At 41.0% G+C, this 12,108-nt stretch overlaps 2 protein-coding genes across 2 annotated transcripts; both read right to left on the bottom strand.

Moving 5' to 3' along the window:
• Positions 1–1,204: 1,204 nt before the first annotated feature.
• On the bottom strand, positions 1,205–3,563 carry LOC106601034 (cerebellin-3). Its single transcript, XM_014192902.3, has 3 exons — positions 3,277–3,563; positions 2,455–2,595; positions 1,205–2,180 (listed from the first exon to the last, which is right to left on the bottom strand). The coding sequence occupies exons 1-3, from the start codon at positions 3,542–3,544 to the stop codon at positions 1,894–1,896; spliced, it is 696 nt and encodes a 231-aa protein (XP_014048377.2). The 5' UTR covers positions 3,545–3,563; the 3' UTR covers positions 1,205–1,893.
• A 2,117-nt stretch (positions 3,564–5,680) lies between these two features.
• On the bottom strand, positions 5,681–10,233 carry LOC106601031 (coenzyme Q-binding protein COQ10 homolog, mitochondrial). Its single transcript, XM_014192895.3, has 5 exons — positions 10,022–10,233; positions 9,045–9,194; positions 8,586–8,778; positions 6,951–7,052; positions 5,681–6,246 (listed from the first exon to the last, which is right to left on the bottom strand). Exons 1-5 carry the CDS (start codon positions 10,123–10,125, stop codon positions 6,064–6,066), a joined length of 732 nt encoding a protein of 243 aa, XP_014048370.2. The 5' UTR covers positions 10,126–10,233; the 3' UTR covers positions 5,681–6,063.
• Positions 10,234–12,108: the final 1,875 nt, after the last annotated feature.

Raw genomic sequence — 12,108 nt, 5'->3', positions numbered from 1 at the left:
AGTCTTCCTCTTTATATTGTGCACTTGTCAAATATTGCACAAGATGCTGGAAACTTTTGGGTGGTTAACAGAGAGGGAAAATACAGACTTGCGCAAAAAGACAAATAAATGGACCTGCTTTGAAAAAAATAGAGTAAAGAGAAGCAATGAAGTTAAAAACAGAAGATAAAAGACAACAGGGCATTTAAAGGTCATTTAAGAAATGTAAAAGTGTTTAGCTTCTAACAATCATAAACCATGCAGACCTCTATGCTTTATGTGCCCCCAAGACCTCTGCCTCTCCCTGAATTACTGTTCTTCCATAATGATACATGGGAAACACTTATTTCAGATCTGAAACCCCTGTCCACAACTAACTTTTATGTTGAATGTATGATTGAAATGAAGACCCTGTCAATTGCAGTGGTGTAAAGTACTTATGTAAAACTACTTTACTATTTCAATTTTTTACTACTTTTACTTCATTACATTCCTAAAGAAAATAATGTACTTTTTACTCCATACATTTTCCCTGACACCCAAAAGTACTTGTTACATTTTGACAGGAAAATGGGTGAATTCGTTCACTTATCAAGGGAAAATCCCTGGTCATCCCTATGGCCTCTGATCTGGCAAGCTCACTAAACACAATTTTATTTTTTTGTAAATGATGTCTGAGTGTTGGAGTGTGACCCTGGCTGACCGTAAATAAAATACACATTTTAAAATAGTGCCGTCTGGTTTGCTTAATATAAGGAATTTGAAATGACTTATGACTTTTACTTTTGATACTTAAGTATATTTAAAACCAAATACTTTTAGACTTTTACTCAATTAGTATATTACTGGATGACTTTCACTTTTACTTGAGTCATTTTCTATTAAGGTATCTTTACTTTTACTCAAGTATGACAATTGAGTACTTTTCCCACCACTGGTCAACTGAAACTCATGATTACAGGACATGATTTGATTTTTATGTGTCACTTATTTACATACACATTAAATGTGTCTGACATGGTCTTTATAAATAGAGTTTACTTTGTCAGTATCTTGGGAAATCCATTTTGAAATGCATGTATCTTCCTTTCAAATGTACCTCACCATGATCAATATAATAGCCAGTTCACTTAGGCAGACTTAAGTTATGGCACTTAGGAGTAGGACTACTCTGCACATACTAAGTGTAACGGCCGTCGAAGGGAGTAGACCAAGGCGCAGCGGGTTGAGTGCTCATTTTTAACTTTTATTGAACACGTAAACAAAACAAGAAACGAACGACAGCTTAACAGTTCCGTCAGGTACAAAACACTAGACTGAAAACAACCACCCACAAACACAAGCTGAAAAACCTCTACTAAATAGGACCTCCAATCAGAGACAACAAGAAACAGCTGCCTCCAATTGAAGGTCAAACAAAACCCCTAAACATAGAAATAGAAAAACTATACACGGACATAGAAATATACTAACATAGAACATATACCAAAACCTCCGAAACACATAAAACAAACACCCCCTGCCACACCCTGACCAAACTACAATAACAAACAACCTCTTTTACTGGTCAGGACGTGACACTAAGAGTAAGTATCTGAATAGTAAAGGAATGTTTTTTCATGAATGGTTAAAAGTTTATTGACAGATGTAAGTTAATTTACATATAGTAAAGGTTATTACATTTTTTCACTTCAGTGAAGCATTACCGTACAAAAATGTTCAGTTACATCTAGGATCAATATATGATGTATTTATTTATACAGTTACATGTCCACCTGATGACAACATACTCTTATACATTATTGCACTGCATTATAACCTCACAGTGTGCTATGAAGCACAGATTACTATTTTATGTCTACTAAAGAAAATAAAGTAATTTCAACCATTTAGCTGTTGAAATGTGTTCCATGTTTACATCGTGAAGAGCAGGAAGCCGCTGAAGGTGTTGTAGTTCATGCCATCATCATAAACCAGCCTGTTAGCCTGTAACTCAACATAGACATTATCTCCCACCTCCAGAGGAATGACCACTGCATTGCTACCACTGTCGTTGGCATCAGATCCTACAGTGTCCCAGACAGACACCAGCCTCTGGCCATTCTTGGTCAAGCACACCACAGAATTAGGAGGTGCATTCAAGTTGTTCATCATTGAGAAACGGAAGTAGTACATTCCTTTGACCATGGCAGTGAAGATACCTGTAGGGACATAGCTTTTAGTTTCTGCACGCACGCACGCACGCACGCACGCACGCACGCACGCACGCACGCACGCACGCACGCACGCAGACAGACAGACAGACAGACAGACAGACAGACAGACAGACAGACAGACAGACAGACAGACAGACAGACAGACAGACAGACAGACAGACAGACAGACAGACAGACAGACAGACAGACAGACAGACAGACAGACAGACAGACAGACAGACAGACAGACAGAGAGAGAGAGAGGGAGAATATCTAGTACCTGTGGCAGGGTTGTAGGAGCTGCCGGTGTTTGAGAAGACCTTCTTGTACTGCAGGGGAATGGAAGTGGTGAAAGGTCCAGTGTTCCCAGCAGCATCGCCTGTGTCCCAGAGAGTTGCAGAGAAGGCCACCTGAGGACGGCCTGCGAGAGATACAGGATGGATGAGATTATCTATATTAAAAAGTAGTGTACAAAACATTAGGAACATCTTCCTAATATTGAGTTACACCCCCTTGGACTCTATAAGGTGTCGAAAGCTTTCCTCAGGAATGCTGGCCCATGTTGTCTCCAATGCTTCCCACAGTTGTGTCAAGTTGGCTAGATGTCCCTTGGGAGGTGGACCATTCTTGATACAAACGGGAAACTGTTGAGCGTGAAAAACCCAGCAGTGTTGCTGTTCTTGCCACATTCAAACCCGTGCGCCTGGCACCTACTACCATACCTCGTTCAAAGGCACTTAAATATTTTGTCTTACCTGTTCACCCTCTGAATAGCACACATACACAAACCCTCTCTTAATTGTCTCAAGGCTTAAAAATCCTTATTTAACCTGTCTCCTCCCCTTATTCTATATGAAGTGGATTTAACAAGTGACATCAATAACGGATCATAGCTCACCTGGATTCAACTGGTCAGTCTGTCATGGAAAGAGCAGGTGTTCCTAATGGTTTGTACACTCAGTGTATATCATATCAGTTGTATACAATAATGTATTCAAAGATCAGAGGCTGTTAGAAAGTGAAATATAGGATAATCCCTATAACAGACAGAGAAGCAATGGGTGGATAGGAGGTTGGTGACACGTGAAAAGCGCTATCTTACCTCCAGTTAGTCTCTTCAGCTCCTCCACTTCATTCTCACTGGTTTGTAACCGGGTCTCCATGAGTCTCAGGTTATCCCCCATAGTTCCCAGTTTCTCCCCCATGGCTCCTAGTTTCTCTCCTATAGATGTCAGTTCTTTCATCAGAGAGCAAGTGTCAGATGGGCAGCATGTTTTCTGGTCCTCGTGGTCTCCCTGACCCTGTGTCCCAGACAGACAGCAGCATAGTGCCAGCAAAAAGACTACAATACCCTTCATTCTCAAACTCATGTTCTTCTGAAACCTTTCCTGCAGTATGGTTCTGCATTTTTTCTGTCTTCCTCTTTATAAATATGCCATCAGGAAGTAGGAACTATTTATCTGAGAAGTGCTGAACACACTTTCCTTTGCCCTTGCAAGGGCAAGGTCAAAGGAAATGTAGAGGGGCTCATAGAGGAAGATAGTTCAGCTCTCAGTTAAAATGGAAAAAGGTCAAACAGAGTCTTTTTTTCCTGGATATTTATGCTCTTGAGTGTCAATCTTTCTGCATTGGATATCTTTGGTAAAATCATTTTAGGACAAAATAATACAGCCCATGCTGTGATAATATAATTTACTTGCCTTTTATGATGCATACTATAATTATAGCATCAACAAATAGCGAAGACATATAAAAGAGGGTTAACCATGTTAGGGTATATTGATAGTTGTAGTTAGTATTTATTGGGCCATTGTGTAACGATTGATTGAAATAACTTTTCATTAGATAAGTTGAATGTTTTGATGGAAGTAGTTGATTTTGTGTCATGTATTTAATCGTTTGATGGAAGTAGTAGATATTGTGTCATGTATTTAATCGTTTGATGGAAGTAGTAGATATTGTGTCATGTATTTAATCGTTTGATGGAAGTAGTTAATTTTGTGTCATGTATTTAATGTTTTGATGGAAGTAGTAGATATTGTGTCATGTATTTAATCGTTTGATGGAAGTAGTTAATTTTGTGTCATGTATTTAATGTTTTTATGGAAGTAGTTGATTTTGTGTTATGTATTTAATATTTTGATTCTTAATGCATTTAATGCACCATGATCATTATGTCCACCAGGGAGCAGCCTTTTCATTGGAGGAAGAGAAGTCAATGTGGGGCTTTTTCATTGGCTTGATATGACATATTGGTTGAGAAAAGTGGATTCTAACAGTACTTTACTTGACGGTGTAGAACTGCATAATGTTCTTGGAACCAGTTATGAAAGGATGAATGAATGGGTAAGGCTACCACTACATTTATTTTGATCATGCACACCTGTTGGGAGGAGACAAGGCATCTTGGTTGGGGGGGCAAAAATATGTTTTCACTTTGTTATTATGGGGTATTCTGTGTAGATGGGTAAGAATTATTATTTTTTATTCAGGTTGTAACAACAAAATGTGGAATAAGTCAAGGGGTATGAATATTTTCTGAAGGCACTCTAAATAGGGCACAATTTCCATATTGATACAGAATGTCTAAAAAGTGAGTTTAAAAAAGTCAGTTTAAACCAGTTGGGTTGTGGAGACGACATACACTATGACCTTCCTTGCCTCATGCAACTTCACAGCTTTTTAAAATATGCGGCTGGGCCATGTCTCATCTTTTGTCTGTTCTTTTACGTGGAGGAGTATCCCACCATTCGGGTGTGTTAAATTAATACCTTGCTAATTATATAAAGACACTTGGGTAGGGAGGGTGTGATGCTTGTGATAAATCTGAGCTAGGAGCAGCTGACTGTGACTGAGGCACTGGTCTGGCTCACTACCAGCCTGGGTGTCCATGTCTCTGCCAGCTGACATGGAGGGGAGACCTAGCACTAACAGGGGGCCGGTTCGTGGCATTCCTAAATCACGAGCAGTAGACTCACTGATATCAAGTTGTATTACTTTTTCCAAGGACTAAAAAAATAAAAAAAATAAGAGTATAAGCTTCAGTTACCCCCAGATCACTTTCTCAACTGGAAAATAACCCAACTGCCAAGGCAAGCCAGTATCCACATTCACAACAGCAGAAAGCCTTTTCTTAAAATGTTCCTAAATCTTGATTGGCTGTGGTTTAACAGTGAGGAAGCAGGAGGGAGGAGTTGACCCTGCCTTCATGTCTTTTGTGTTGTGTTCCTTCCTGGCTCTTACACAACTAATCCTCAAGTCATGTGCCTTCCTGGAACTGTCCTGATGGAACAGAACATTGGTAGACAGTAGGAGAACAGGTCTACTACAGGACAACTTTCTGTTACTGGAGCTGCGTTCTCTTGGCTGTTGAAACAATGCTTTCTACACATCTGTGATCCTACCAACTTTCACCTAGCTCCGTCTTGACCATTCCAGTAATCAACAATGAACAGAAGACACAGTTGACAACACATACAAAATAAACGCATGAGGTACAAAGAGTATCAAAATGAGCTTTGTTTAATTTTCCATTCAGACAAAAAAAATATTATTGTATTAGTGCCAGGAAGAAAAAGCTGACCTCTCAGATGTTTTTGAACACCACAAAGGAGTCACTTCGTCTTCTGTAACTTAAATAAGAAGGTCCCTTTCAAACATCAACATTTGACAACAAAACATCCACTTCCATCCCAAATAAAAAAATAGTATGTACATTCAAGTAAATAAATTCAAGTTTCTGTAATACAAATAAATAGGTGCTTTTGTGTACACAAGAACAAAACCCAAAAGAGAAGACCCAGTCTCCTGCATAAGACATGGTGAAATGGAGTTGTGAGGGGTTTCAGGTGGGGATGGTGGTAGGGAGTGGGTCTTATTTCAGTCCGTGTCAGTGAGTGGGGGTCTTCTCATGCTGCTTGTCTCCTCGCTGGCGCCTCCTGGAAGGGGCGTGGTGCCCCCTGTATATTTTGGCTGCCCGCGACTCAAAGGCATTCACCATCTGCTTCACCACCTCGTCAAAGAACAGGGTGGCCAGCTGGGAGTGCAGCAGAGACCTGAACTCGAAGGACACCTGAAGAGTGAAGGGGAGAAAATAAGTACACTCAAATTCCATAACCATGCTGCTGACAAGTGTACCTATCCATCTGAAGAATATTGTTTCCTTTGAGGGCAGTCCTCATATCGAAACGAGGGACCACCATCTGTATTCCTGATTTAACGGCTGGCTGACAGACAGACAACGAACTCATTCAATTCCACACTATTGATTATTCCTGCAAAGTCATCCTAAGGCCTTTCTTAATGAGGCTGTCCATCTCCCAAATCCCTCACCCCATTTCCACTACAGGTAACCTGTCCCAATATTTGGGTGACAAAGTTCCTGACAGGGAGTAGAGAGGGAGAGATATCGCTATGACCTCTCTGGCCAGCTATGTGAAGAGGCTAGGAACACTAACAACTGTACTGGATATAAATAAAAACCTAAATTGGCTTTACTCAACCTCTTCCTTCCAAAAATAAAGTATCTATAGAGGTTGAGAGAAATGCAAGGCCTGGTGTAAAACTACCCCCATGGCAGGCAATTTGATCTCAAGCCCTAAAGTTAATTAGTAATCACTTACGTTCCTGTGAGTAGACCTATGTAACATTCATATATGTTAACTACACTAAGACGGTGTACTTCAGTGGGCTATTATCTAACCTTGCTGACTTTTAGTCTCAGGCTGACGCCAAATGAAAGTGAACTGTTCTGGTGGACAAAATGGTGGTACTCACGTGGAAGTCGATGTTGCAGGAGTCGGGTTGGTCCTCGGCTGCAGGGGCAAACCTCCATATCGTCTCCAGGTGGCTGAAGAGGGATCCGTCTGTACACACGGCCTGGGAGACAACATGCACACGCATCATTACACACTGCTCTTGTCCGGGACATGGCCCCAGACAAAGCCTCTCTAATCCTTGCTCTATGGACGTAGGAGCACAATGTTAGCAGCTAGGTGATCAAATAAAACGACTTAGTATTTATCCCCTAGGAGGATCTAATCAATGTATTACAGACGATTTAACCCATTCATCCGGTCCTATAGTACATTTGAATCCCACAAGTTACAGTACTGAAATTCCAGATGATATGCCTTCTGAAAGTATTCACACCCCTTGACTGTTTCCACATTTTGTTGTGTTACAGCCTGAATTTAAAATGGATTACATTGGGATTGTGTCACTGGCCAACACACAATAATACCCCATAATGTAAAAGTAGAATTGTTTTTTGAAATGTGTACAAATTAAAAAAAACATAACGCTGAAATGTCTTGACCCTTTTGTTATGGCAAGCCTAAATAAGTTCAGGAGTAAAAATGTTGCTAAACAAGTCACATAATAAGTTGCACGGACTCACACTGTGCCATAGTGTTTAAGGGCACCTATTGGTAGATGGGTAAAAAAAAGAAGAAAAAAAGCAGACATCGAATATCCCTTTGAGCATGGTGAAGTTATTAATTACATTTTGGATGGTGTATCAATACACCCAGTCACTACAAAGATAGAGGCATCCTTCCTAACTCAGTTGCCAGAGAGGAAGAAAAACGCTCAGGGATTTCACCATGAGTCTAATGGTGACATTAAAACAAAGAGTTTAATGGCTGTGATAGGAGAAAACAGAGCATGGATCAACAACAGTGTAGTTACTCCACAATATTAACCTAATTGACAGAGTAAAAATAAGGAAGCCTGTACAAAATAAAAATATTCCAAAACTTGCATCCTGTTTGCAATAAGGCACTAAAGTAAAACTGCAAAGTGGCAAAGAAATTAAGTTTATGTCCTGAATACAAACTTATGTTTGGGGGCAAATCCAAAGCACGTCACTGTGTACCACTCTGCTTATTTTCAAGCATGGTGGTGGCTGCATTATGTTATGAGTATGCTTGTCATTGGCAAGGACTAGTGAGTTTTTTTAGGATAAAAAGAAACAATTGAGCTAAGCACAGGCAAAATCCTACAGGAAAACCTGGTTGTCTACTTCCCGAAAGACAAAGAAAGATTCCCTGTTCAGCATGACAATGGCATAAAACGCAAGGCCAAAGAAGACAGTGAATACTCCCGAGTGGCCGAGTTACAGTTTTGACTTAAAAATGGGCTTGAAAATCTATGGCAAAACTTGGAAATGGCTATGTAGCAATGATCAACAACCAACTTCACTTTGTTATTATGGGGTATTCTATGTTGATGGATAAGAATTATTATTTTTATCCGTTTTGAATTCAGGTTGTAACAACAAAATGTGGAATAAGTCAAGGGGTATGAATATTTTCTGAAGGCACTCTAAATAGGGCACAATGTCCATATTGATACAGGATGTCTACCCTCTCCTTGCTATAAACCGTGTTGTACAATGTTATCGGGGCTTACCCTGACTTGGTGGTTTGGGACAACCGTGACCTCCGAGGTGTAACGCTCCACGATGGGAGGGAACCCAATCTCCAGCTGGGCCCGGACATCCCCGTTCCTTCCCTTCACAACCCGGGACTTCTTACACCAAGGGACAAAGTGCTGGTACTGGTCCACACTGGCCACCACACTGTACATCTGCTCTGGAGTGTACCTGGATGGGGAAGGAGAGGGGGATCCATCAATAAGATGCTCATAGGACTACTCATGTACACTTAAAAAAGAAAAAGTCAGGAGTAAAAATTGGCCTGTGATATAGGAAAGATACAATATGCTCCGGTCTATTTCAATCCAACCACATGTTAACTGAAGGGTATTGAAGTTGAGAATAGGAAAGTGGGGCTTTAGAATCACCTCTGGTCAACAGGGGCTGACAAGACAGAGGGGCAGAGAGGAGTTGTGTGTGTGATGAAGTCTCACCCTAGTGTGCGGCTCTCAGAGTACTCCATCCTGTGGGCAGTGATGGAGGCAGCCAGGTTAATGAAGCTGCGGGAGGGTGTGGTCCGGAGGGGGGAAGACAGGGGAAGGGTGGCACGCCGTGCTGACAGGACCCCACAGCTGCCCAGGTGTCTGGGAGGAGGAGAAGAGAGAGAAAATGTGAATCTCTGGTAAAGCACACTGGTTTTATGCTCACATAGGTTTAACCACCTGCTGTGGAGACTTTTTTGTTTGATAGTCAATGTTTCCAAACTCCAGAAGAAAATAAGTTTTAAAGTATCATAACAAAGACGATCTACATTATTTTGTCCCAGTTTGGTGAAAATAGCTTGGTTGTGTATTTAAATCCCAGACTTAAAACAATGAGATCAGACCCTTTCAAAAGCTCTATAACTTCCACTGTGTAGTAGGCTGATCTAAAATGGTTACTAAACTCAAAGACGAATTTGATGGTTAAAGTAAGACACCTGAGGGTTATGAACAGAGCACGTTAACAGACGTTTTGGAGCTTACTGCCTGGCATTCAGAGAAACAGACATTTTCTAATTCTGTAGCCTAATGTACGCCAATATAGGACAAACCGTTATCAATCGCGAGATGTACATCTTGTCACCTCGCAATATAAACTTTCTCCAGTTGGAAAAATTTCATTTTTTCTTTATAATTCTTAACATGTTCAATTGTACTGCACTATGTTCCAAATTAGCTCAGGATTTACCAACCTTAATTGGATCCGGAAATCTAGCTTCATTTTCTCAACATCCTAGGCCTACATTTTATACAAACGTCTCAGACTTAAGACATATTTTTTAATGTAATTTTTATTTTATTGCCGTTGTATTCAACCATTGTGAAAAATATATAAGCCACATGCTACAGTTGGGGAATGATCAAAATAGCCTACACGCCGGTTGTTGCAAACTTGCTGGAGGATCGCTCACCGGCATTTTTGCTCTTACCTGATATTTGCTCTGATGGGATTTCCTCGTACAACTTTTGAAGAGTGTACTTCAGACATCTCAACCAGTGCCCGGAAAAGAAGAGGGGTGATTTTGCTGGCCATGTTCGACGGTGGTAAAGCAAATTCTCAAAGTTTGAAGAGAAGTGTTAACTCCCTGCGTAGCCTGGCTTTGTCCGAGGTCTGCTATAAAATCATGTGGCACTCTGGTTGCATAAAATGGACCAATAATGTGTGACGTGGAGAGGGGGGTCTATGTCAGACAACCAATCGGAACGAAAGATAGGAGTGTTATAGGCTATTGAGTATTCAGTTAGATGAATCATCATCAAGCTGTACATTCCCATACAGACCATTCATTATTTTGGGGAGTTTCCGTTTTTTTCTGTTCGGCATAGATAACTATATCTCTCTCTCTCTCGCACACACACGCGCACGCACTCTCATTCAGTTACCAACTGCAGATATGAAAACTATATCATGCTGTGTATTACCTCATTGACTTGACATTCAGGGCGGGCGGCATCTTGCCGGGGGCTGCACGGAGCGCAGGGAAGGTCTCCCACTCAGAAGTACGAGATGGGGAGGGGGGCGGGGGTAGGTTGACCTCAGGTCTCCCCACTGGAAGCCGGAGGTATGGGAAGCGGGGGAATCTATCAAATAGCGCACCTCTAACTTTGTACAGTACTAATGCAATTAGTAAAATCAGTCACACTACGAAATGCTACCAAATAAACAAATAAATAATAATACATTCATTCATAATACTGTAAATATATAGTTTCACAGGGAGCCATACAAGCCAGAACCATCACTGGGCTGGACATAAGTAAAAGTGGCTGGGCCAAAATCCCCCCCCCCCAACATATTTAAGTGAAAATTTGTGCAATCACATTGCATAATTTAACACACAACACAGGATAAATGTGACCAGGAAACACCACAAATTTCCCTTGACAAACGAGCCCGTTATTACTGCAAAGTAGTCAGTGCAAGTGCACAACTGTGCAACTACACAACCGCTTACAACATCCAGCATCCTCAACAGAGATATGATAGTGATCACATGGGGCCAGCAGTGATTATTTCAGTGCATAAGCCCTAGACCCTGGCAGGCAGGCCACTGATTGCGAAACAACATTAGATCCCAGGAACCAGACTGGCCCTGCCATGGCTTTGCCTCAAATTCCAATGCAGTGTCCTTAACACTGTCACAGTGATGCTTTTGTGGAGAGTCAAAGTCCAAACCCACCATCCATGATGTGGGTGGTTGTTTCATGATGGAGGGGATGACTGAGACAGGAAGACAACATGTCTGGTTATGATGCAAACCTGGACTTTGGGACACTGCCTGGTACACTATCTCCAACTGTGGGTTCAAACAAACTCAGGGCAACTTGCAAATTATAGCACGTTGACATGGGTCACATGACATGACCTACTGTACTGCAGGCTAGAAAAAACATCCATATTGGTATTACCAATTTCAAAGTCCATAGGCCTATGTGCTATAAGTGGCATTCGGAATAACATTGCTTTAATCCACTATTTGATTAAAATAATTGTGGCTATGCTGTAATTAGGCTACTATAAGGCCAGCTTAGGCTACTATAAGGCCAGCTATAAAACTGTTAGGTAATTCATAATTAAATGGTTGGTGGTAACATAGCCATAAGTGGAACAATTAGGTCACATACAGGATCATCAGGCCAGTATTAGGCCAGCTTACCAAACAGCGATCAGAGATGGCATATGTTGTACATATACATAACTCAGAGGCTGGCTCGCTCTGTGCTGTAATGGTAGGTTCTTAGACTAGTGTTTGGCTCTTGGGTGTTAGAACCTCACACTGTACTTTACATAACCCACAGAGTGTCAAATAAGACCTAGTTTGCTCTGTTGAGAGTGGTGCCATTTTGTGTCAGCTTTTTGTGCCAGGTTGGGATGGAATGAAACAGGAGCCTCAAGTGAGAGATATATTTGTCTTGAACTTTTTTCATAGGCTTTTAGAATTACAGTGTACGTCATTGTTTTCATTAGACTCAAATTCAACGTTTAAAAAAAAAAAAACGATTTGACCATTGTCCT

Source organism: Salmo salar, chromosome 03 (genome assembly GCF_965601325.2).
Source record: "Salmo salar chromosome 03, fSalSal1, whole genome shotgun sequence".
NCBI classification, from domain to species: domain Eukaryota; kingdom Metazoa; phylum Chordata; class Actinopteri; order Salmoniformes; family Salmonidae; genus Salmo; species Salmo salar.
Note: the sequence above shows the minus strand (reverse complement) of the source record. Positions and strands in the feature narration are given on the sequence as shown.